General features: G+C 40.7%; 1 protein-coding gene across 1 annotated transcript in view; it reads right to left on the bottom strand.

Annotated features, from left to right (window-relative positions):
* Positions 1 to 7182: 7182 nt before the first annotated feature.
* The window catches only part of LOC120308928 (catenin alpha-3-like), a gene marked incomplete at its 5' end in the record, with an annotated part of 213393 nt that continues 193992 nt past the window's right edge, over positions 7183 to 26583 (bottom strand). The window contains 2 exons of the mRNA XM_039345637.1: positions 7183 to 8401; positions 26281 to 26415. Coding sequence (XP_039201571.1) covers positions 8114 to 8401; positions 26281 to 26415 — 423 coding nt within the window. The remainder of the gene's footprint in view (positions 8402 to 26280; positions 26416 to 26583) is intronic.

Here is a 26583-nt window from a genome sequence, read left to right as displayed (position 1 = left end):
CTGGTTTAAATGATGTCTCTGCGTGATCCCAAGCAAGTTTGAAATCAGGAGAGAACAATCCCTATAAGACTGTGTCCCCCTTATAAAAAAAATTTTGACCATCTGATCAGGGAGCCCTCTGATCCAAGGATTCTCCAGCATCAGAATTTGCTTCTTGATCTGACCAGGAGTTCCGCATCATATATCCTGCCAATAATTCTCTCCTGACCTGGAAGCCAATCTCCAGCTCCATGAAGTCAAATGCCCTTCAGCAATAGTTCCATGGAAGCAGTAATTCCATGGAAGTGGGCGTGTTGGACCAAAAAGGTCAGCTGGAGGCCAATCCTTAACAAATAAGATGGTGTGGTTATTGTCACTCAGAGTCAAATTTTCCTCCAGGGAATATAGAAATACCAACTTTTCATTTATACCAAGGGTCTTCAAACGTGGCCCTCTTATGACGCTGGCTGAGGAATTCTGGCAGTTGAAGTCCACAAGTCATAAAAGGGCCAAGTTTGAAGACCCCCGACTTATACTAATAGTCTCATGGGATAGGAAAGAAGTATGGGAGGAAAATTGTGTTCCAGTATCCTTGACACAATACCTCTTCCTCCTCTCCTCCTCTCCCTCATGGCTGGAAGCAGCATATTTAATATTTCTTCATTCCCAACCAACTTCTACTGGCTGCGAACTAATCACTAGAGCATTGAGGGCTAGCACATCTATTACAATTTCTAGAATATTGTTATCAGTTTCCTAGCAACCTGTAACAGATGTAAAGCTTTGTTGTGTCAGAGACTTAGAAACTCACAGGGAAGTGTTCGTGTAATCTGCTTAAATTGGAGATTACTATTGTATTCTGCCATCCATAAAATTTTAACCTTCACCCTGTGGTATGTAATGTACTGAAGAATCTGCAAAGAGGCATCTGCCATTGTATAAAGACACAGAACAGCTGAGATGAGAGTAGTGATCATTAAACAGAAAAATCAGGTAGGCCATTAGTCTCTCATGCTAAAATCAGTTATACATAAGTTATGAGCATATTGCTGGTAGGGGAGTGAATTAGGTACAGTTAGTGCCAAACTCAGACATTCTCAGCAAACATTTCTCATAGACTATTTCTCCTATGTCTTAGAAGAAGGAAGTCATCAAGTAATGGCTCTAGATCAGTGGTTCTCAACCTGTGGGTCGGGACCCCATTTGGGGTCGAATGACCATTTCACGGGGGTCGCCAAACAACGCAGTCCGCCAGTTTTTGAAAGCCAATAGAATAGGCTCTCTTGAATAGAGTCTAATTCTATTGGCTTTCAATAGCCAATAGGAATTGTCCAGGCTGTCTCTGCCCTGCTGAGCCTGCCAAAAGTCCCATTCTGCAAACAGTGCTGCCCCAGTTGAGTAGTCCTCGACTTACGACCGGTTGAGTAGTCCTCAACTTACGACCGGTTGGGGGTCGTGGCATTAAAAAGGTTGAGAACCACTGCTCTAGATACTTTTGTTCTGATTCTTTCCACATTTTTTTCTTATAGAAACAGGGGTGTCTACAGGAGTGGGATGTGGGCATCAAAAAGTGAATAAAATGGTAGCCAGAGCCTCATAATTGAAGCCTTGTTCTTTTATTACATTTTCTATGCCTGTCGCACATATTAAAAAGGGTGGGGATCACAGAGTCATAGCTGCCATATCCAGTTTTTTGAATGGCTCCACCACTACCACCACTTCAAAGGGTGGCCCAGATCTTCCCCAAGTTGCAGAAAGCCTTGCGTTAACAGAGATCCTCTTGCCTCCATTGCAGAGAAAAGGGGTCTGGGTTCCCCTAGCCCAGCGGTTCTCAACCTATGGGTCGCGACCCCATTTGGGGTCGAATGACCATTTTACGGGGGTCGCCAAACAACGCGATCTGCCATTTTTTCCCCTCAGGGGGCACCCGCGCATGCGCGCTGCGCATGGGGACGCCGCCGCGTATGCCGCCGTCACACAAAGGTTAAGAACCGCTGCCCTAGCCGGCCCCATTGCAGGTAGGCTCTTGGCAAAAGGAAGGGGTGCGATATTGGCAAACTGTTGTCAATGTCTACCCTGCTCCTTTCTTCTAGGATGACAAGGCCGGAAAGCTTGAGGACTCTGCCACTCTCTCTAGAGTCCTAAAGCTCAAGAGAGAGGAAAAGTGGAGCCAAGATTTCTCTCCAATGGAAAAACTGAGTCACAACATCCTTCCCCCAAAGAACAGTCATTTTTTTTTAAAAAAAGAACAAATTAATTTTACCTGACATTGAAATAAATCAGCTCTCTTCTTCAACATTACTGACATTCACAGTGATGAGCTACAGCATCTTTGTAGAATTACTTCAGTCATTGTTGATGTAAAACCTGTCTGCATTACTATTGTTTTGGCACAATTTGAGTTGCAAGACACTATAAACAGGGGTCTTCAAACTTGGCCCTTTTATGACTTGTGGACTTCAACTCCCAGAATTCCTCAGCCAGCGTGCCTGGCTGAGAAATTCTGCCAGTTGAAGTCCACAAGTCATAAAAGGACCAGGTTTGAAGACTCTTGGTATAAATGAAAAGTTGGTATTCCTATATTCCTTGGAGGAAAATTTGACTCTGAGTGACATGAAGTCCACAAGTCATAAAAGGGCCAAGTTGGAAGACCCCTGCTATAAACTCTAGCACAGAAATGATAATTATGGAACACTGAAACCCCAAGCTGATTTCCACCTGGCTTAATCTTTGTGATGATCCAACAGGATGCTTGCTATCCATTTATGGCCTATCCAGGTGAGGCACGGCAGGAGAAAAATAATTTAGGAACCTCAGCTCAAGATTTGTTTGTTTCTTTCCATGCTATGTTCATAAAGTTACTTTTCTGGGTTCAGAATTTTACAGTGGTTAGTAACATTGACAATGAAATCTCTGAGCATTTCAACTACCTGGTAAATAAAGGATTTAAAAACCTTTCATCTTCAATAAATACTTTGAAAACGCATTCATCTGAACAATTTCATTTTGCAAACTGTCAAATTTTGACAATCGGGACACCTCTGGGATGTTATATTTTCAAAATGTAAGAGGTACTTCAATCTATGTTGGAATCACAAAATGATTTTTTTTTTCCTTTTAGTGTTCTGTGTATGAAATTCAGGGCAAAATAATCATATCTTTAATGGAAGGAATTTAGAATTGAGGAGAAAAGCTACAATTCCAGAGATGGTACTACATTTCAATCAATCAAAAATATGTTGATGCTGAAGACAATACTATTCTTTAATAAATACTAGCTTATTATAATGAATGAATTGAAATAGGAATTTGGTATTTTGGAGATGAGAAAGAGAATTATAGAATATTACATACTGGATTGTGTAATTAATATCTAAAATAATTCTATAGCTGTTATGGTCTGTGACATAATAACTGGGGATGCATAAAATCTAGCAGGAAAACAGAAAAGAAACTTACTTTAAAACTGTATTTTCACACCTTTAGCATCTATCATAGTAATATGATAATAATAATAATAAAGTTGGAAGGGATCTTGGAGATCATCGAGTCCAACCCCCTGCTCAGGCAGGAATCCTATACCATTTCAGACAAATGGCTGTCCAGTCTCTTCTTAAAAACTTCCAGTGTTGGAGCACCCACAACCTCTGGAGGCAGGTTGTTCCACTGGTTAATTGTTCTAACTGTCAGGAAGTTTCTCCTTAGTTCTAGGTTGCTTCTCTCCTTGATCTGTTTCCATCCGTTGCTTCTCATCCTGCCTTCAGGCGCCTTGGAGAATAGCTTGACTCCCTCTTCTTTGTGGCAGCCCCTGAGATAATGGAATACTGCTATCATGTCCCCCCTCGTCCTTCTCTTCGTTAAACTAGACATACCCAATTCCAGCAAACGTTCCTTATATGTTTTAGCCTCCAGTCCTCTAATCATCTTTGTTGCTCTTCTCTGTACTTTTTCTAGAGTCTCAGCATTTTTTTTACATCATGGTGACCAAAACTGGATGCAGTATTCCAAGTGTGGCCTTACCTAGGCATTGTAAAGTGGTATTAATACTTCACGTGATCTTGATTCTATCCCTCTGTTAATGCAGCCCAGCACTGTGTCTACTTTTTTGGCAGCTGCAGCACACTGCTGGCTCATATCTAAGTGATTGTCCTCAGGGTGGGAAGATTCAAATCCCCAGGCAACTAGGAAGTTCAATAGAAGGTTTGGAATCAGTCTTGACAGCCAGTATAACGAGCTAGTTAAGGAGTTGGGTTGGCATATTTCTTTTTCCCAGCTTTATTGTGAAGAAGATTAAGGGGGGGAGGGCATTCTGTGCTCTGCAAAACCTCAGGGGGAAAAATGCCTCTAAAGACCAATTCTTCTTTCTGGTCTTGAAGCCGTGCAAATTCTGTGCCAACATCCATTACCAACATTTGAACAGCTGGACTAATTACACATGAAGCTGTTGAATTTTTATCTTTTTTTTTCTTGATGTGGGATTGCAGCAATTCAACTCAGCATTGAAATAAATTGTTGGTGAAGAGAACCAATTTGTCCCTAGGAAGGAGAACAGTGTAATGGGAGGATCTCCACAGAACCTTTAGGAAGCGAACAAAAACGATATTTTTTTCAGGGGATGGTTCAGCCTAGGAATAGAATAGAAAAGAATAGAATAGAATAGAATAGAATAGAATAGGAAGAGACCATGGAGGTCTTCTAGTCCAGCCCCCTGCTCAAACAGGAGAACCTATTCCATCTCAGACAGGTGAATGTCTAGTCTCTTCTTAAAAAACTCCAATGATGGAATGCCCAAGATTTCTGGGGTAAGCTGTTCCACTGGTTCATTGTCCTCACTGTCAGGAAGTTTCTCCTTAATTCCAAATTGCTTCTCTCTTTGATCAGTTTCCAACCATTATTTCTCATCCTTCCCTCTGGTGCTTTGGTGAACAATCTGCCCCCCTTTGCCTTGTGGCAGCCCCTCAAATACTGGAATACTGCTATCATGTCACCCCTATTTCTTCTTTTCTTTAGACTAGCCAAACCAAGACCCCTAGCCATTCTTCGTATGTTTTAGTCTCCAGGCCTTTGATCATCTTAGTTGGTCTTCTCTGAAATTTTTCCAAACTCTCAACATCTTTTTTGTGATATGGTGACCAAAATTGGCTGTAGTATTCCAGGTGTGATCTCACTCGGGTTTTATAAAGCAGTTTAATACTTTGTGATTCTATGCAACGGAGGGAAACTAATCAAGGAGAGAAGCAACCTAGAACTAAGGAGAAACTTCCTGACAGTTAGAACAATTAATCAGTGGAACAAACTGCCTCCAGAAGCAGTGAATGTTCCAACCCTGGAAGTTTTTAAGAAGAGACTGGACAGCCATTCAGCTGAAATGGTGTAGGATTCCTGCCTGAGCAGGGGGTTGGACTCAATGACCTCCAAAGTCCCTTCCAACTCCTCCTCCTCCTCATTATTATTATTATTATTATTCCATTGTTTATACAACCCAGGTTGCTGCTGTACACTGCTGGCTCATAGTCAAGTGATCGTCCACTAGGACTCCAAGGTCCCTCTCACAGTTGCTGTTTTTCAGCCAGGTCTCACCCAATCTGTATTTGTACCTTTGGTTTTTCCTGCCTAGATGTAACACTTTGCTTTTCTCCACATTGAAACTCATTTTGTTGGATAAGGCCCATTGTTCAAGTTAGTCAAGATCTTTTTAGATCTTGAGTTTGTCTTCTGGGTCGTTGGCTACTCCTGTCAGTTTGGTGTCATCTGCAAATTTAATGAGTTCCCCTTCAACTCCCTCATCTAAGTCATTGATGAAGATATTGAAGAGTACTTTGCCCAAGACGGAACCTTGTGGTACCCCACTGCTTACTTCTCTTCATGTGGATGTAGTGCCATTGAGGATTAATATGGTGAGAGCAGAGAAAAATGGAAATAAAACCCAGACATGGACTGTCACAAAGGGATGGATCAAGATTGTTATTTTAGAGAAGAGCTTGAAGTTTCACTGCTTATCCCCCCCCCCCCGATTTTTATCCTTGAGGAAAGAAGAGTGAAGCCCTTTCTGCAGGATTTTGGCTTTAGATAAAGTTACCCATGGGGCTGTACTAACTGGAAAATAAACTGGAATTGAAAAGGAGAGTCTCACAGAGCTTGTGTGGCCAGCAGAGCTCCCAACCAACCAGTGATGGGCACCACAAGACCACTGAGGGTGCAAGGTAGAAGTGCTATAATCTTTTTAGATAGCTAGCCTTTAAAGCATTCAGTAGTCTTCCATTTAGTCAATATTTAGTAAAATGAAACAAAATCAGTGAGGTGTATTAATCGTCTGATTATGTGCCATCAAATCAGTGTCAGCTCTTAGAGACTACCTAGAAAGACCTTCTCCAGGACGACCTTATCACCAGTTTAGTGTTTAAGATTTTCTAATGGAGCATCCATTCCTACTATAATTGAGTCCATGCATCTTGCTGTTAGGTCATCTTCTTCTATTTCCTCTCACCATTCCCAGAATTATAGACTTTTCAAGGGAGTGGGTTTTCATATAATGTGTCCAAAGTATACATTTGTGCCTAGTCTTTTGTGCCTAGTCTTTTGAGAATTGTGGATTATTTTTTTTTTACCATGCATTTATTTTCTTGCCTGTCTATGGTATCCCCAGACATCTTCATTGACACTAAAGTTCAAAACCATCAATGATCGTGTTATCCTACTCCTTCAGAATCAACATTTGATTCCATGCAGCAGTGTGTCTCAATCTTAGTAACTTTTAAGATGTATGGACTTCAATTCTCAGAATGCCCCAGCTAGAGCATTCAGGAGTACACCAAAATGATGGGCGCCCAAAGATGAGCTGCAGAGGGAATAGCTGAGGTAACAGCAGAAATGGGGAAAAGATCAAACAGAGAAAGTGACATGGCAAGACAATGTATGGGCCAGACCCTCTCAGAGGGGGCATTCCAAAGAAGGTCATAGAGCAGTGGTTCTCAACCTTTTTAATGCTGCGACCCCCAACCAGTCGTAAGTCAAGGACTACTCAACCGGTCGTAAGTTGAGGACTACTCAACTGGTGCAGTACTGTTTGCAGAATGGGACTTTTGGCGGGCTCAGCAGGGCGGAGACAGCCTGGACAATTCCTATTGGCTTTTGAAAGCCAATAGAATTAGACAAGAGAGTCTATTCTATTGGCTTTCAAAAGCCAATAGAATAAAAGGGAGCAGCACAGCTAAGGAAAAGGGGGAAAAGATGACGGACTGCGTTGTTTGGCAACCCCCATGAAATGGTCATTCGACCCCAAATGGGGTCCCGAACCACAGGTTGAGAACCACTGTCATAGAGAATAAGAAGGCAATAGTAGAAAAGGACCAGGAGACAGTGGTGGTGATAGATGGAGCAGTGCCAAGTGACAGCAACATCAGAAAGGAGTTTGAGAAGCTGGAGAAGTAGCAGTGCCTGAAGCAAGAAGTGGAGGATGTGGAATGTAAAGGCCAAAGTGGTTCAATAGCACTCAGGGCCATGACTCCTGAGCAGTGAGAATGGCTGAAACAGATCCCAGGAACAATGCCAGAGCCCTCTGTCCCGAAGAATGCATGGCTAGGATACTAGGATAACTAGGATACTGTGCCAAACTCTTAAACTCCCAGATCTCTGGTAGAGAACCTGAGGTTGAGGAAGACACATACCATCCATAGTGCTTAGAAGTGATCCTTTCCAGTATCTGTTATTGCCTTCTACAAAATGTCAGACTCCCAACCAGACTTACGCTAACAAATACTGCGAATATAATACATGTGAGCAACTTTAAATTTTGAGCAACACTTTGCATGAATCAACCTGGCATATTATGATCGATGGTTAGTGCAACATATGTCAATATTTTTATGTCATATGCAAAATGGTGAAATGCCAAACACATCAGTGAGGGAAATCAATGCAAAAATACAGTTAAACTTTTAAATAATGTGCTGAAAGCTCCTCACTCGCAGATCCTTCATCACCTACCAGTGAAGTGACTTAGTGTAATACAAGGCTAAACACACAAATGTGAAATGTTAGTGCATTCATGGCATTAAAGTAGTGGGGAAAATAAGGGTCTGATCTCAGCAGCCTCCTCATCTAGGCAAGCTGTGCAATGAACAGAATAACAATTTCAGGGTCTTTCTCCTCCTCTAAATTCACTCATGATTTGAATAGGGTGTATCTTCTTCTTAGCTGAACCTCTTCTGACAGCTGCATAGATCTCCTCCGGCTTCTCTCTCTTAATCAAAGGTTTCTTTTCTGGAGCCTTCATCCGCCACATCACCACAGGATGTCGTGGGCCAGCAGAACTTTGAATTCGGATAATTTTTGTGGAGGCAATGTAGGACATTTTCACTGTCTGCACCACAGCATTCATCAGGTTTTTGGCAGCTTGAATCAACGAAGTCACACTGTCTAACTGTAAACAGAAACACGACTATTATAATCTCAGAAATAATGCCTGTTGTTTCCTTTTGTAGACTTGAATGCACAGAACTTAAATTTGATTGGGTCAAAAATAACACGCAATGCTGGATAACAGAGATGAATGGGGGGGGGAGGTCACTTTAATGAGGCCAGCTTAGAATTTCTGAAAGTTTTGCTAACAGGTCAGCCTAAATGCAATAGCATAAATAAGAGCTGCAAAAAACCAAATTTTTGTAACAAACATGACTTTTCTTATGCTTTTGTTTAGAAATAAAGTTTCCCATTTTGTAATCCCAGATCTTTGCAATTCCAAAAATCTGTAATTTTGGCCAGGCATAGTATTGTTCAGATAGCAGTCAGTCACCTACCTGAAGAAGACTGAAAACATGAAACGATTGGAGATAATAATTTGGATCCATCCTTCTTTATTTTATCTGAATGCCTGAGAAAATGTTTAAGTGTACTACTTTCAGTTTGTTCTGTGGGAAAAATGCAACTATCCAAAAGACATCGGGAATATTGATATCTATCAGTTCAATTCAGGGACTGGAAACAGTTCAGCTTCAAGATAGAGAACTTAGTAATCCAATGAATTATTACAGATAGTCCTTGACTCACAACCATTCATTTAGTGATTGTTCAAAGTTACAACAGCACTGAAAAAGCGACTTATGGCCACCTTTATCCCCACAGTCATGTGATCATGCCATTTTCCAGTATTTTGCTTAAAATACTCAAGGTCACATCCATTTCTTTTTTCATAAGGGTTTTGCTTATTAGTGTTGGGAAGATTCCCCTCTGATTGTTCAGTGTGAAACAGAATGCTTGAGTAGATGGGCTTTTGATCTGATCCACTAATTCTTCTCATGTACTTGTGCTTAATATTTTTTATTATATGCAAAAAGGGAGGGAATTCTGGAAGTGTTCTTACTATACAAGATATCAGTGTTGTATGATTTGTAACATAGACTGCATTTCATTTGAATTCATTTGTATCATATTTCATTTTGTGTATAGTCCTCTAGGTGAATGTTAAATTCTTCAGCATTGCTTTCCTTGTATTATGGATTCCATCTACAGCTTAAGCTTCCTGTGTTGTTATTTTACATTGGAAAATTGGAAAAAGGATAAATATACTGATATGCTTATCAGTGACTTGTATGAATAATTTTTGAGCTTCTAAGAGTCTCCATGCTCATATTTAATTACAGGGCTGACAATTTCAATTTAAAAATGCATTTCCACTTCAAATTCTTTTAAATTATGCCCTGTGCTTGGATTTATATTTTCCCAATCCTCACAGGTAAGCATGCACATATACACACATCAAAAATAAACTTGATTATTAGCTGACCATCTTCTGAAGTTTGATGGGGAAAAAGGGATACCATATGCAGCCCCTTGACGTACTTTTTTCCCCCAAAATCATTCAGTGTAGAATTAAGAATAAGAACACCTTATGCTGAATTGAAAATAGATTGTCAAGATCATTTTTTTTTTGTCCTGCTTGAAAGGTTCTGTGTGGCTGGTTCTTTCCTGCTATCTTATGATCCAGAGCAAAGTAAACAGGCCCAGGACTCATTGCAGGTGAGGCTGACTCCAAAGCAGCTAGAACAGATCCTCCCAAATATATTGTGGAGTCATAATATTATTATGGGGCTTTAGCCTCCAGATTTGAAAGAGGCCACATCTTCTTATAAATACTTATTTCAGCCCTACAAAAGCCATGCCAAGTCTTCCTGGTTAGGGCCTAGACCAGAGAGAACTATGGGAGGGCAGCAGCCAAACCACATCCCTCATAGATTTGGTTCTTGCCACAATACCATTTATTAATATAGGTAGTCTACGACAGAGGCCCCCAACCTTTTGGGCACCAGGGACCGGTTCTGTGGAGAAATATTTTTCCACGGACCAGAGGCGGCGTGGTTTTGTGTGCTGCCTGCATCCAGTGGATGGGGCTTCACTTGTTGCTGGTATGCCATGGCCCAGTGCTGGTCCAAGGATCGGGGGTTGGGGACCCCTGGTCTACAACTTAAAGCCAGTTGCTTAGCAATCATTCAGAGTTACAATGGGCCCTCTCAAAAGTACTTAAAACCTAGTTTCGAAGTTCTGAATACCAGCTCCTGCCCATGATCACATGGCTATATGTTGGGCGCTTGGCAACTGGCCCACATTTGCAACCATTTGCAGTGTCCATGGTCATATGATCATGATCACAGTAAAAAAACTGGAATTAAACCAGCATTTAGTTCCAATTTTTGACAAAAATGCCCTATATCAAATAATGTGTTCACTTTACATTTGCTTTGCAACCATCACATTTGCTTAATGGCTGCTGCAAGTTCATAAAATTGGGTCAGTCACTATATGGCCGTCATAACTTAACAACATAAAAGGCAGGCTACATTATGGCTATAAGTCAATGACTACCTGTAGTAAGGTAAATTTTCATGGCATTATTTTCACACTCTTATTATGAAAAAAGAAAGAGACATGCAAATCCCCCCAAATATTATTTTATATATTTTTGACCTTTTAAATAAGTCATTAAGTCTTGACTACATGAAATAATATTCATCAGTATTTCCACTGCGTTGCTGCAGTGCCGATTTACATAAGGAAATTATTATATATCTCTAGCTATCACTGTAAGTAAATCTTATATTTCTAGCACAGAATAGTCTCTTTATCTGTAAGCCCGCATGCCATAACGTAGCCGTATTTTTTTTAATCTCAAAGATATTCCAAAATTTCAGTATGTAATTTTATTACATTGGCAACCTTTAAATCACAACGATCTTTCTAATATCATTAAAACAATTTTGTGAAAGCAGTCCAGGATAGGATATTAATTTTAAAAACACTGTATTGCAGGGTAACTGTTCCCTCATCTATACAGGCGGTCCTTGTTTACTGAGACAACTTAGTCCCTCAATTCCAAAACTGTCTCAACTCAATGAGATTGGCAACTCAGTCCCTAAGTGAAGAGGTCATTAAGTGAAAACGCAATGGTGCTTGCAACCTTACTTCAGCTTTCCTTTGCTTTCTGACCAGCAGAGGTCATGAATGTGAGGGCTTGGTGGCAACATTCCTTTTTCATCACCATTGCAACTGTGAAAATAATTAAATAAGGAAGCTGCTAAATGAGTAGTGCAATGCACTTGCAATAGCCTGATGTTGGCAAGCAATCCCTTTTAAACATTCTGTGAGGAGTGTGACAGACAAGGATAGGAATATGATGTTGAAAACAAAATTGATCTTTAGGATCTTAGAAGAAACACACTGTATTTCTAAAACTTTTCCCATTTCTTCACAGCTTTAATATATAACCAAACCCTCACTCAGCTAATAGCATTCTTTCGCATCCATTTGCTCCATCACTGATAGCAATACCTCCTAGCCATACCTTGGGATGCTTCCCCCACCCCCCTTTGGTTCTAGTGGATGAAAGCCAAAGGACAAACCATCTTCTCACTATTTGCTGACACTAGAAACTCACATTCCAAAACCTTTAAATTCTGCTACAGTTATGAAGATCCGTCATTATTGAAAATACCTTTGTGCCATAATCATAGCCCAGGGGTCTTCAAACTTGGCCCTTTTATGACTTGTGCCTGGCTGAGGAATTCTGGGAGTTGAAGTCTACAAGTCATAAAAGGGCCAAGTTTGAAGAACCCTGTCATAGCCTATTATAAGTGGAGATGGAAGAGAGATGGGAATTATCCAGTCCCTTCTCCACCTTCCCAATTCCCCACTTCCAACACATATCTTTCTGATAAAAAAAAAACAAAAAACTTTTGTGACAGCTTCTGCTTTGTAACCTCCATCACTGCAAATCTACCAGGTTGCCATTTTGTTCCCTTTAATTACTTGTTATTGGCCTCTATTTATGACTTTTTAAATATTAGTTATTACATTTAGTACTAGTTGCAATATTCCCCTTTCATTTTTACTTTGAAGTATTTTATTTGGAATATGTTGTATCTCTTTTCATTAAAAATAAATGTGTAGCTTGGAAAACATTCATTATAATTCTAATATATTAAAGAACAAAAAGCAGTACAACAATGAAAAATCATAAAACCAACAATTTAAATATTAAAAAGACAGGAAGGCAACTAATAAAATCAGACAAAAGCTAATAAATATATTTTCAGTGTCTGGTAAAGATACTCCATTTTGTGTACAAGTTGAGCATCACTATCCACATTTACCACAGGTGGATAAATTTTGCTTAGAAATTTACGAGAAATGTATTGTGGCCTTTTCACTATTCTTCCCCTTAAAAAAATGCAAACAAAACTAAATAGTGTTTTGCCTGTTAGGCTTCCTATGGAAATTAGAATAGAATAGAATCATAGAACTGGAAGGGACCTTGGAGATATTCTAGTCCAACTCCCTGCCCATGGTAGAAAACCATTCCGGACAAATGTCCTGTCTATTCTTAAAAACCTTCAGCGATGGAGCATCCACAACTCCAGGAGGGAAACTGTTCCATTGGTTAATTATTCTCTCTATTGGGAAATTTCTCTTTAGTTCCAGGTTGGCTCTCTAACGAGCTTCCACTCTTTTCTTCTGTTTCTACCTTCAGGATTTTTGGAGGATCTGTGGCAGCCCCCCATGTACAGAAAAACAACTGTCATATAATACCTAATTCTTCTCTTTGTTAGGGTAGACATATGTGGTTCCCTTAATCATTCCTCACATGAGTTATCTTGCAAATATTAGTTGAGTTCTAGTTGTTCTGTAGCCCATCTCTTAATTCAGAGGTCCCCAACCTTTTGGGCACCAGGGACCGGTTCCATGGAGAGAGGTTTTTCCATGGACTGGAGAGTGTGTGGCTTTGTGTGCTGCCTGCATCCCACGGATGGGGCTTTGCTTGTTCGTGTGCAGCAGTTGCTGGCATGCCATGTCCCGGTACTGGTACTTCATCAAAAATAAAATTGCTGAAATACATATACATTCAATATCATTATAAGCTATTAAACCACAAAAACTGTGGAAAACCTGGTATCTCCAGGGGATAGACAGAGTTTCTCTAAGCCAGTGGTTCTCAACCTTTTTAATGCCGCGACCCCCAACTGGTCATAAGTCGAGGACTACCCAACCAGTCGTAAGTCAAGGACTACCCAACTGGTTGTAAGTCGAGGATTTTCCCTGCCCGGGAGTGCCGCGCATGCTTGGTGCCGCCCCCTGCGCCGGCCGAGGCGTAGCTGACAAGCGGCAGCGACGGCGCAGGGTGACCACCGGATGGGCCACCAGCTGGCCCATCACAAGGGAGGTAAGGCACCCACCAGGCCCCATGCACGCCAGCAACCCTCCCTGCACCCGCCGGCCTCCCACCTCCCACCCCTGGCCCTCTTTTACTTACATTTTTAGTAGTTGCTCAGCAGGGAGGGGTGGAAGCTTCCAGACAGCTCGCCTTCGCTGCAGACAACTTGCAGCACCGTTTGCAGAATGGGACTTTTGGCGGGCTCAGCAGGGCAGAGACAGCCTGGACAATTCCCATTGGCTTTTGAAAGCCAATAGAATTAGACTCTATTCAAGAGAGTCTATTCTATTGGCTTTCAAAAGCCAATAGAATAAAAGGGAGTAGCACAGCTAAGGAAAAGGGGGAAAAAAATGGCAGACTGCGTTGTTTGGCGACCCCCGTGAAATGGTCGTTCGACCCCAAATGGGGTCCCGACCCACAGGTTGAGAACCACTGACTTAGATGATGTCAGCACCCAGCAGAAGAAAATACATGCTTCTTACATCTGTTACAAGGGCATATGTGTTTATAAGCTATGGCTTTTCTGCTCCCAATATCAAAGACAGGAAATTATCTCATGCATTCAAAAGAGAAGAAAACTCTGATTTATACAAGTTTGGCATTTCAAGACTAAAAGTAAGTTTATTTAATACCTTCTAATATTGAAACCTTACAGTATATTTTATTTATTTATTTATTTATGAGACTTATATACCGCTTTAAGTGCAAGCACTCTCTAAGCGGTGTACACCAGTAAGCAATGTATATATATATTTACATTGCCCCCAACAATCTGGGTCCTCATTTTACCTACCCCGGAAGGATGGAAGGCTGAGTCAACCTTGAGCCGGTGAGATTTGAACCGCTGACCTGCTGAACACAGTCAGCTAAAGTGGCCTGAAGTACTGCACTCTAACTGCTGCGCCACCTCGGCTCATATGGCTACAATTGAGGTGGATGTAGGAATACAAGTGGAGAAATCCTATTTTTGGAAGCTCGTATTCTCAAATCTACAAAACAGAATCAAAAGAAGAGAGCTGAGAAAGATTTGACTGTTCCACTTTAATCTGTTTAGATGGAAAAGGCTTCCAAGAGAAGACTCATAATATGAACATTCAAAAGTCACTGCACAGGCCTTTTATCTTTCGTACTACTTTTGAGATATGTTTTCAAGATATGAAAAAAGAAACAAACTGCACAGGGTTTTAAATGGAAAACTGCATTGCTTAGGCCTAATCAGTCCCTAACATTTGTGTGAACGAGGCAGGACAAGTGCCCAATAAAAGTTGGCCTGAGGTTCCCCTGGGGTTAATTTCAAATGAATTGGGTCAGATCCTTACTGCAGTAGAATGAATTTAAGAGGATAACAATAGGAAAATGCCATTATCTGCTTCTGTAATTTTGCCTGCATTCTCATCATTTCTACCTGATTGTAGAAAGAAGTCCTGTGACTTTAATAAGGTGGGAGACCACTAAGAAATTTTAGAACTATATATAAGACTAAAAATTATTTTTTTAAGAATCCTGAAAGAAGACAGGCAGTATTTCCATACTGTTGAAGAAAAACTCTTTAAGGACAGGTCTACCGGAAGCTGAGGTCAACTCGAAGAAGAACTGTCACCATATGATTCACATGGTGGCAACCCAACAAACATCTCTCTTGATTTAGCATCAGCTTTTGAAATACACATAATGTATTGTGCAGTTCTTTATACTGGAATACCCAGTGGTATCCAACTTTGTTGAATGTCAAAACATGCAACAAGCATACTGAAATATGTTGGTAAGCGTGCAACCCTGGGATCAACAAATAACTGAATAATGTCAGAGAGCTAGCAGTATTGATCTTGCTTTGGAAGCAATTGTATAGTAAGCATAGCAGAAGTGTTTGTGTAATCTTTTATGCTTTGTATGCCCTGTGAACAGTCAGGAATCTTTTATCTTTCACACGATTAAAAAACAAACAAACACCCAAACATTTTCAATCATTTTAAGTACTATACTTAAGTGCTACTGAGTGTCAGTTCCAAGACAAGAAACATTTCAATCTACTAAGGAACTCTATTATAGATCTCAAAGTAGCAATTGTGGAAAAAAGGAGATACCCCAGTTGAATGGGAGATTGCTGAACTCCCATACATAAAGGTTTTTAGACTATCTTAGAAGATCTCAACAATCCCATGGATTTTTAACATATTAGAATTGATAAGGTATTTTTAATCTGTGTCACCTTTAATCTACAACTCATAACCATCCTGTCTTCTGTCTTCCCTTCTCTCCCACGCACCTCACTCCAGTTTAAGTCTAACATCTGTCCAGCCATTCCACTGCATCTCTAGATTGTCTTTTAACAACATTTGTTAGTTGAAAAAAGTGCTACCAGGTTCCATCTGATTTTCAGTTCCAAAACTGAATATGGAAAAGGTGAAGGAAATTGTTTATGCAAAGTTATCAGAATTGTGTTGTTTGTATATAGTTACAATCCAACATTTTCACTTTTCTAAATGTTACCATGGCATTGATTTTAACGGGTTTATCCCTCCCATGTGACCATGTTGATTCAACACTCTAAAAAAACTCTATTATCTGAATCTGAAAGTTATAGCATAGTTTCCCCGAATTATTCAGTATGTATAAATCAGGAATTCAGGTTTACATGGATGAGAAACTGTCTGAAATTGAACCGCTATGGTAGAGAGAACTGATACCCAAAGATAAACAAATGTTCAGTTTTGTTGTCTCCCATGTATGTTTTAATAAATGAAGTTTGTTCTCCATCTTATGAAGAAAATTATTCATTTTGTTAAATAGATAAAATTTCTAGGTGTGAATGATGAACACACTGAACCAAAGTGACCTTTGTAGAAGAAATTATGTTTAGTTCATATGGGTAGCTCAGTTGGCAATGGACATAGCTGATACTGGTTGATATATATATATAAAAACCAGATCTGCACCTGATGATATTTGGATGAGAAACCATCAGATAATCCAAGGCTTGCAAGCTATCCAGAAAGATGAAAACCCATCATAGAAGAAGGCAGAAACAAACCACATCCATGTTGCAAAGTTCATGGAACAGTTCCTGTGGTCACCAAGAGTCAAGCTTGTCTTGAGAAGTAATTATATTTACCTTATCATAATGCCAATGTATTTTCCAATGTGAGCACATCTCTTTCCCTCCCACCAATCTAATTCTTCTCCTTTCCTCCTTTAGGCTACTTTCTTTTATATGTAATATAAAAATTTGGAATTACTGCCAAGTACTGTATTTTATAGTAATATATTTGTAGAAATTGGAATCCTTGGTGAAAAAGAGGAATGAAGGAAATGCCAACGGGGAAAAATAAAGGTTAAATTTGCAGCTCCCCTTCTTAACTTCAAACTTAAAAAAATAAATTATTATTTTCACAAGTCTCCTCTCTCCTGGGGTTCATAAGGTATGGTAAAAAGAGTCAAGATGGCAATCTCAATGGGGCAATCAGAGCTGTGCTGGGTTGGGTTTTTTGGGGTGGGGTTTTTTTTTTTTTTTTTTTTTGCAATCTTGATTTTTTTCCCTCCCATATATTATGAACATCCTTGCTTCTCTCTCAAATATTTGGTATCTAGTCATTTATTATATTTTTCAATATTTATATTAAAAGAATCTATCTAGGCTGGGCATGAAACATGAAAAGAGTACAAATTAGAAAAAGAAAACAAGCAGATGGTGAATTTTCCTTCCAATCTGTCTACATTTCACTCACTAATCCATTACGCTGTTTCTCAACCTTCACAACTTGAGGATGGGAGGACTTCAACTCCCAGAATTCTCCAGCCAACAAAGCTGGCTGGGGAATGCTGGGAGTTGAAGTCCACCCATCTTCAAGCTGCCAAGGTTGAGTAACACTGCATAACAGCCTTAGGAGAATATCAGGCACTGAAAAGAAAATATAGGAGACAAGGAACAGTACTACCATGTAGGCAAATTCATGGAATTGGAAGCTTAGAAGACCAAACCACTGGTCCCAGTGACCAACCCCGACTGGATCATGGAATTGGGGCTGGCAAAATTAAGCATTGTTAAAGCTGTCCAGAAGTAAGTTTGTGTGATAAGACAGCTGTGCCTTCAACCCATGCTGCAAGGAAGGCACACTCACAAGTAGCGGTGGAGTAGGGAAAATTGCACCTTCCTCCCTGAAAAGGAATAAAAACAGCTGAGGCTAGAGGTCAGATGTCATATTAGGTCATGAATACCTGTCGTCTAAGAATGGTCTTGTTTATGTCACTGTTAAAGGTTTAGAACATACAACATAAAAGATCAAATAATAGGGTTGGAAGGGACTTTGGAGGAATTCTGGTCCAGGCCCCTACTCAAGCAGGATACATTATACAATTCCGGACAAAAGACTGTCCAGTCTCTTCTTGAAAATCTTCAGTAATGGAGAACCTGCAACTTCCTAAGGTACGCTGTTCCACTGATTAATTTTCTCACTGTCAGGAAATTTCCCCTTAGTTTTCTGGGTTGGATCTCTCTTTAATGATCTTCCACCCATTACTTCTTGTCCTGCCCTCAGGTGCTTTGGAGAATAGGTTGACCCCCTCCTCTTTGTGATGGCCCCTCAAGTACTGGAAGTCTGCCATCATATCACCCCTAATCCTTCTCATCATTAGACTAGATATACCGAGTTCCCTCAGTCATTCATCATAGGGTTTAGCCTTGTTACCAGTAGCAGCTAGTATAATAATACTTTCTCTTTAGTTGAAGATACCTAAAATCTTGTTATTCTTAATCACCTTCACTAATCTCAGCTCATTCTAAGATTTTACTTTCCTGGTACTCCCTCTATGCTTCCAGCCTATGGAGTAGATAAGGACTGCTAAGCAGCTAGCATCTGTTGCAAATGTATCCCAGGATTTGTTCAGGCAGGATGGTAGGGTAAACCTGACACAAGTTTTGTAGATGACGAGTGCAAATTTCTGTCTATTCATCTTACTTTAGCTTCTTAGGGCAACACCAATAAAAAGGCTCACATTTCTTCTAGTTCTCTTCTCAAGTTCTATTTGTAGCTACGGTCAGCCTCTTAGAAGAAAAAAATCAAAAAAGCCTATCTAAAATTTCCATGCTGAATTCACCTGGCAAAATTTTGTTACTCCTCTCCCTATTAGTTAACTCATTTGTGGAAGCTATCTCCTTGCATTCCTTCTCTGATCACTATTTACTCAATTGGAAGCAGTCACTCAATTGCTAAGATTAGACAATCAGTGATTTTCAAGATGTACTCATTGTAATAGCAGATCTTCAGGAGATTTTTTTTTTCACCTTTTACAACTCAGCACACAATTGTTCAGAAAAGATAATTACAATCTTTTCTTCCTTCAGTTGAACTCTGGCAAATTCCTATCTTTCCTCTTGTTCCCTCAACCACAATTTAATTTTGCCAAAAATAACCTAGTGTGTTCAGGTTGTTCTGCCAATCTGCAAACTGGGTGGTTTCTTAAAAAAAAAATAAAATCTACTTCCTTAGAAGAAAATGCAGGATAGTCAAAGTCTATACCAGGGGTCTTCAGACTTGGCCCTTTTATGACTTGTGGACTTCAACTCCCAGAATTCCTCAGCCAGGCATGTCCACAAGTCATAAAAGGGCCAAGTTTGAAGACCCCTGGTCTATGTTGTTGTTGTTAATTGCGAAGTCGTGTCCGACCCATCGCGACCCCATGGACAACGTTCCTCCAGGTCTTCCTGTCCTCTACCATCTTCTGGAGTCCATTTAAGTTCACACCTACTGCTTCAGTGACTCCATCCAGCCATCCCATTCTCTGTCGTCCCATTCTTCTATTGCCCTCAATCTTTCCCAGCATTAGGCCCTTCTTCAGTGAGTCCTTCCTTCTCATTAGGTGGCCAAAGTATTTGAGTTTCAACTTCAGGATCTGGCCTTCTAAAGAGCAGTCGGGGTTGATCTCTTCTCGGACTGACCGGTTTGAACACCTTGCAGTCCAAGGGACTCGCAGGAGTCTTCTCCAGCACCATAGTTCAAAGGCCTCAATTCTTTGGCGCTCAGCCTTTCTTATGGTCCAACTTTCACAGCCATACATTGCAACTGGGAAAACCATGGCCTGGACTATACGCACTTTTGTTGGCAGGGTGATGTCTCTGCTTTTTAGTATGCTGTCTAGATTTGCCATAGCTTTCCTCCCCAGGAGCAAGCGTCTTTTAATTTCTTGGCTGCAGTCCCCATCTGAGGTGATCTTTGAGCCCAGAAAAATAAAATCTGTCACTACCTCCATTTCTTCCCCATCTATTTGCCAGGAATTGAGAGGGCCGGATGCCATGATTTTGGTTTTCTTAATGTTGAATTTCAAGCCTACTTAAAAAAGAACAGCTCTGGGATGTCTCACTAGAATCTCCAGTTATCTAGAGATGGTTGACCATGCCATAATTGCCACGTTAAAACAGAGTAACCTTCAGAAGAAGAAGTTGTCATATATTCATGGAGTAAATTGTTAAGTTTACAGAATGGCTTCACTTTATGATTTTATTCCCTCTCTTGCTCTCACTCATTCATTCATGAGGGGTTTGTTTTGTTTTGTTTTTGAATGTGTACGCGTTCTGGGCAGCAAATTTTGAGAGCCCTTTTATAGAACTGTGACTACACAGCTTGGGAGTGGCAGGTCTTGGGAAAGAAAGAGCGTTCAAATGAAAGAAACTCTCTTATGATGCGGTGAACATTCTAGGCTTAAAAAGACGATCAGACCCTTTGCCTTCATTCACTTTTCCTTCCAGCAAAAACTCACAAGTCTGAAGATCATGTCTGAAACTCTGGCGCTTTAAACGTGTTCTCAAAAGCAGATACTAGCTATGCGAAACTTCAAAGAGAAGGGAAATCTCATTGTGTTAGTATGCAACAGGGAAAAAAAACTTGATCTCTCTGTGTGTTTATGTGTGGGTATGTCAGGGGATGTAATTGGGAAGAACTGTAGAAGAGGATGGAAAACTCAGAATACCTGAAAGAGCTGCCTGAAGTCATTTCTCCCCCCCCTCTCCTCCCCCCCCCTGCGCCTTTTGCCTGCCAGATTGATTTTCTGTCCAATATTCTCTTCTGTTTAGCAGTTCATTTGTCATTCTGCCAGTGGGGGGCATTTAGAATGATTATGAAAAGCTGCCGAGGTTATCAGTTTTCTATTTACTTTGCAGCCTTATAAGAACTTTATTAGAGGAACCTGGAAGGTGATTGGAAGGGGCAGGAAGAGAACTGCTCTCAGCTTCCAGTGGTCAAGATGACTTCCAAGTAAATTTGGCTCAGCCCCCTGCCTCATCCCCTGCCCCCTTGCCCATGCAGGACATCCAAGAGTGGAAAACAAGTATCACTAATTTCTCCATGCAGAGGCCTGATCCGATGCAACATTAGCGTTCCTACACCAGTATTCTAGGGCAAACTTGCAAATAAACTGATACAGAATAACTGAATAACAGAGCTGGAAGGGACCTGGGGGGTCTTCTAGTCCAACTGCCTGCTCAAGCAGGAGATCCTATGCCAGTGATGGCGAACCTTTTAGAGCAGTGGTTCTCAACCTGTGGGTCGGGACCCCATTTGGGGTCAAACGGCCATTTCACGGGGGTCGCCAAACAACGCAGTCCACCATTTTTTCCCCCTTTTCCTTAGCTGTGCTACTCCCTTTTATTCTGTTGGCTTTTGAAAGCCAATAGAATAGACTCTCTTGAATAGAGTCTAATTCTATTGGCTTTCCAAAGCCAATAGGAATTGTCCAGGCTGTCTCTGCCCTGATGAGCCCACCAAAAGTCCCATTCTGCAAACGGTGCTGCACCAGTTAAGTAGTCCTCGACTTACGACTGGTTGAGTAGTCCTCGACTTACGACCGGTTGGGGGTCGCAGCATTAAAAAGGTTGAGAACCACTGTTTTAGAGACTGAGTGCCCAAGAACTGGCCCCACCCTGTCCCGCCACCTTGCTTCAACCCCCCATCCTGCCCGCTCCATCCCCACCTGGCCCACCCACAGGGCCATTCACTGCCTCCACAGCCCGCCGCAGATTGCCCAGGCAGCCCAGCAGCACAATGGCAGCCACATCCCCTGCCCGCACCCCACAGCATCAACTGCGCATGATGGGGCGCGAGGGCGGAGTCTTCTCCCCGCTGCCTGGCTGCCATGTCCTTGGCTGTGCTGCTCCACGCGAGCTGCCTCAGGGGCAACTCTCCTCCTGGGTGCTGCTGGTGACAAGGGGGGAGGCGGGGCTGGGGCGACAGCGCACGTGCCCACAGAGAGGGCTCTGAGTGCCGCCTGTGTGGCACACGTGCCATAGGTTCGCCACCACTGCCCTCTGCCATTTCAGACAAGTGGCTGTCCAGTCTCTTTTTAAGAACCTCCAGTGATGGAGCACTAACAGCTTCTGAAGGCAAGCCGTTCCATTGGTTAATTGTTCTCACTGCCAGGAAATTTCTCCTGAGTTCTAGGCTGACTGTCTCTTTGACCATTTTCTGTCTGTTACTTCTTGAGGGCAGCTAGGCCTCCGGTGCTCTGGAGAATAGGTCAACCCCTTTTTCTTTGTGACAGGCCCTCAGATATTGGAATCCTGCTATCTTGTCCTCCCCCCTCCCCTTAGTCCTTCCCTTCATTAAACTAGACCTTCTATGGCAGTGTTTCTCAATCTTGACAATTTTAAGGCATGTGGACTTCAACTCCCAGAATTCCTCAGCCAGCTTTGCTGGCTGTGGAATTCTGGGAGTTGAAGTCCACATGCCTTAAAATTGTCAAGGTTGAGAAACACTGTTAATATGCCATTCTTCACTCCCTGCAGGATAGTAGCAAGGGGGAAAAGGTAGAAATTAATCATAAGGGGTTTTTTTATGGCAAGTAAAAGCAAATATATAACAAATCCCACTCACTGTTATGTGAAATGCTGCTGCTACACTCTTGAGGTCAGTTTTTTTCCTTCCTTATGCACAGTTCATTTCCCAATGTGACAGAGCCAGAAAGAACATGGGTACGTACGTCTTCCCATATTGCAGCTTAGCAGCTTTTTTTTTCGAGGGCAGCAGATTCTGTCACTTTATTGGCAAGATTTGTTTTCTCTAATGAATTTTCACTGAACAGATTTGCCAACTATTTTTTCACCACCGCAATGACACAAGCCCCTAAAGCAAAAAAATTTTTTTTTCTTTTTTTACATTTTTATCACTGGGGCAATTTAGTCTGCTTCCTGGAACACTTGAATATTTTTTTTCCTGATGAGAATGTTTTGCTTATTTAAAAGATATCGTTCCCATGGATTCAGCTTGATTCCTGGTTGTCCCAAGGTGTTTTTCAAAGCCAAAGTGGACTTCCTTCTTTTTTTTCTTGAAAACCTTTCACTTCTCATCCAAAAAACCTCTTCAGTTCTGACTGCATGATGGGAAATGGTTGATTCCTGGTGATTTTGTGGACCTAATCCATTCTTTTGTAAGTTTTGTATGATTTGCTGATACTTTTTCTCTTATTGTTTTTAATGTGTGGTTAGCCATCAAGAGTTCAATTTGCAACAAAAGTAGCCTATGCTAAATGAATTACTTTAATAAATACAACAGTATGGCTTTATTGAAATAATGCTGATCTGGGCTGATATTGCCTTCTCCTGTAATGGTATGTGGTTGATCGATTATATATTTATTTCCCAGTCAGCTGCTCTGTTTCCCCCCCCCCAAGAATTGAGAAAGTCAATTAGGCGCTGAGCAATTGCAAAATAGAAGCCACCAGTTACACAACAATGTCACTTTAAATAAAAATCAAGATAGGCTCGTGCATCTAAAAGTTTCAATTAAATTTGAGTATCGTGGTTTTGTTGTTCTATTCTGGGCCTATATTTTGCTGTGACATAAATCAGCTAGATCTGAGGCATAACCATTCTGGCAGACGGTTGCTAGCACAGTGTCATTTTTTAAAAAATGTCCAAAGATCAATTGACACAAAGTAATATTTCCTTTTAACAAAAGAAGCTGTGCGTATTATTGTTTCTTTTTTTTCCAAAAAGGAAACTAAAATTAATATTGAAATAAAAGTGTATTCTTTGGTCTCCCTTAACAGGTAATAGAAGGAAAAATCTTCTTCAAAATATCTCAACTCCCAGTGACTATGACATGTCACACCTATGCACTGTTTTTGGCATCAACAATGGAAGCAGTCTGACTCCATCTTCTTTTGCTGTTTTTCCTCAGCTTCTCACTTAACCTTCAGTTCTAGGATTCTCTGGTGCAGTGTGTCTCAACCTTGACAATTTTAAGGCATGTGGACTTCAACTCCCAGAATTCCACAGCCAGCTGGTGTAATGATGTAACCTAGTTGAAACCCAGTTTCACAACACCTTGAGGGCAGCTAAGCCAAATGCTGTATTTTTTTCTGCTTTCCAGGAAAATCTGCAGTTTATTTGACAAAGACAAGATTTTGTATGCACAAAGACAGGATTGCATACTAGCCGTTTGAGGCAGCCATTTTGCCCAGGTATAGTATATTAGGTTATTGTATCTCTTTTTCCTGGGTTTACACAATATGTTGAACTAATCAAATAAGCTGGGTTTTGCACCACAGGTTAAAGTATCATATTCAAAAAAAAAAAACCTAGTCAAAGCTATTTCAGCTTTGTAATGTGCTGGAAATATATCTACTAGATCTTGAACTGGCCTAATTAAAAATGTAATATGGACACAGCTTTAGAGCTGATGTAATATTCAGCCTTTTCAGTCTGTTTCAGTATCTGATCCTTGATCTTAGCTGCTGTAATGTTGAATATGTACTTTCATAAGGATATGTCATGTATTTTGGTTCATATGTCAATGAAAGCTCATAAAAGACAAAAGAAAAAGTCACTAGAACTGTCAGCACCATTTTTTTTTAAAGCTCATATTCTCTGTCTTTGTGTGTATGTGTGTGTTTGTGTGTTTGTGTATGTGTATGTTATTTTTTGTGTTTAATGACAGATCTGCCATCCTCATTACTTCCCTCACAGATGCCTACATGAATGGATTAACACACAGACACAACTCTTGAATCTCAGAACTAGCCAGCAGAAGATGTTCAGCTTGCTCAGAAAATATTGTGGTTCCATAAAACATATTTTAGGACCTACACTATCCCTTATACTCATCCGGAGTTCTTTTGAATTGACACAAGTTTTGAGCTTGGCACAATAGCTGGCTGGGGAATTATGGGAGTTGAAGTCCATACATCTTCAAGTTGCCAAGGTTGAGAAATACTGGTCTAGGCCAGACATGTCAAACTCGCGACGTCACGTGACATCACGCAACGTATCGGAACTTTTTCTCCATTGCTGGCAATGGGGTGGGCACAGTTTCCTTGTGATGCATCCAGCCCACAGACCGGCAGTTTGACATCCCTGGTCTAGGCCATTACAGCTGGAACTAGTTTAGATGTACATTTTATAGTTAGGTTCCCTATATTATCAGAAACAGAACAGATAGTCCTACCAAATATTGCTAGGACAAGAACTGAAATTCAAAACATCTGCAAGACATTAGAATGCCTGTTCCTATATACTATTCATCTCTACTGGTCCAAGTGGATTGAGCAGAATTGGCATGGCATTAAAGACTGCCAGCTAGTGGGGACATCCTATCTTTGGAGATCAGAATGGCCCCAATCCTGTTAGCCTTTCATTAGCTCCTAAAAACCTGGCTGTGTTCCAGTGCCTGGGATGCTGAATGTATCAAGGCCCCCATTTCCTGGCTGTATTGTTAACTGGCCAAGTGTCTTGCTCCTATATATATTTCGTCTGGATGTTTTTTATTCTTTTAAAATGTTTTCATAGTTTTGGCTGTATTATATTTTTTTGAATTGTAAGCTGTTCAGAGTTATTGAGTGAGATAGGCAGTGAACTGAAATTTCTAAATGTAAATATTTAGTTCATCATGTAGTTCATCATGTAGCCGAAAAGGAAGATAGCTGTAAACATGTGGGAGATGCAAAGTTTGCAAAAGTTCAAAAATAATAGTATAACAGCATATAATGATAGTAGCTGTGGGGGGGGGAATGGAAATTTGGGAGGGTATAAACATAACTGAATGAAATAGACCAGAAAAAAACCCAGATCTGAACAGAAATATTATATATACAAGCTTCTTGTTACAAAATCCACTTATTAGTACTATAATTTATGTAAAAAGGCAAAATCAGAAAATATGGACTATTATCCAGATCTGTGCTGCAAATCCCTCTATTTCCATAGTTAATCATATAATTCTTCAATTGTGCCAGAATGATAGAAATATAACTTCATTTTTTTAATGGAAATACAAAAATGAATAATAAATATGTGACAATTTACAATAATATTAAAAGCTCTAGCATTCATACCCACTATGAACTTGTTCAGATAGGATTTAAACTGGTTCACTCACAAGACCAGGGATCTACAACATTAAGACCTGTGGACTTCAACTCCAGAATTCCTCAAGCAGCCATGATGGCTGAGGAATTCTGGGAGTTGAAGTCCACAGGTCTTAAAAGTGCCAGGTTTGAAGACCCCTGCACAAGACCCCTCATTCTAGAGACCCATTGCCTTGTCTTACCAGGGTCCAGGTTGTACCTGGAAGAGAACAGAATCATGTAATCCCTTCAGGACAGTTTTCACTTACTGCTGACATGATGAGCTCCCCACCTAAGTTCTGGATTTCAGCTTTGACTTGGCTGCAGATTTTGAGTTGATGGGAGTAGAGCTTGATCTGTTCCAAGTAAGCGAGTAAGTCTTGCTTACATGACCAATCTGGACACTAAAAAATAAAAGCAAAAAAGCATAGTAGTTTGATTGTGCTAACTATTTTTAACATCGGGGATCCAAAAGAAAAGTGAACTAAGAGAGTGCAATAACATTTTTGCCCCCAATTTCCTTCTCTTTTTTTTTTTCATTTTTAAACAGATACCCATACCATTTAAACTGA

This window comes from Crotalus tigris, unplaced genomic scaffold (genome assembly GCF_016545835.1).
Source record: "Crotalus tigris isolate CLP2741 ecotype Arizona unplaced genomic scaffold, ASM1654583v1 scf7180000017968.19369539983:2297261, whole genome shotgun sequence".
Taxonomy (NCBI): domain Eukaryota; kingdom Metazoa; phylum Chordata; class Lepidosauria; order Squamata; family Viperidae; genus Crotalus; species Crotalus tigris.
The sequence above is the reverse complement of the archived record's forward strand: the minus strand, read 5'-3'. Positions and strand labels throughout refer to the sequence as shown.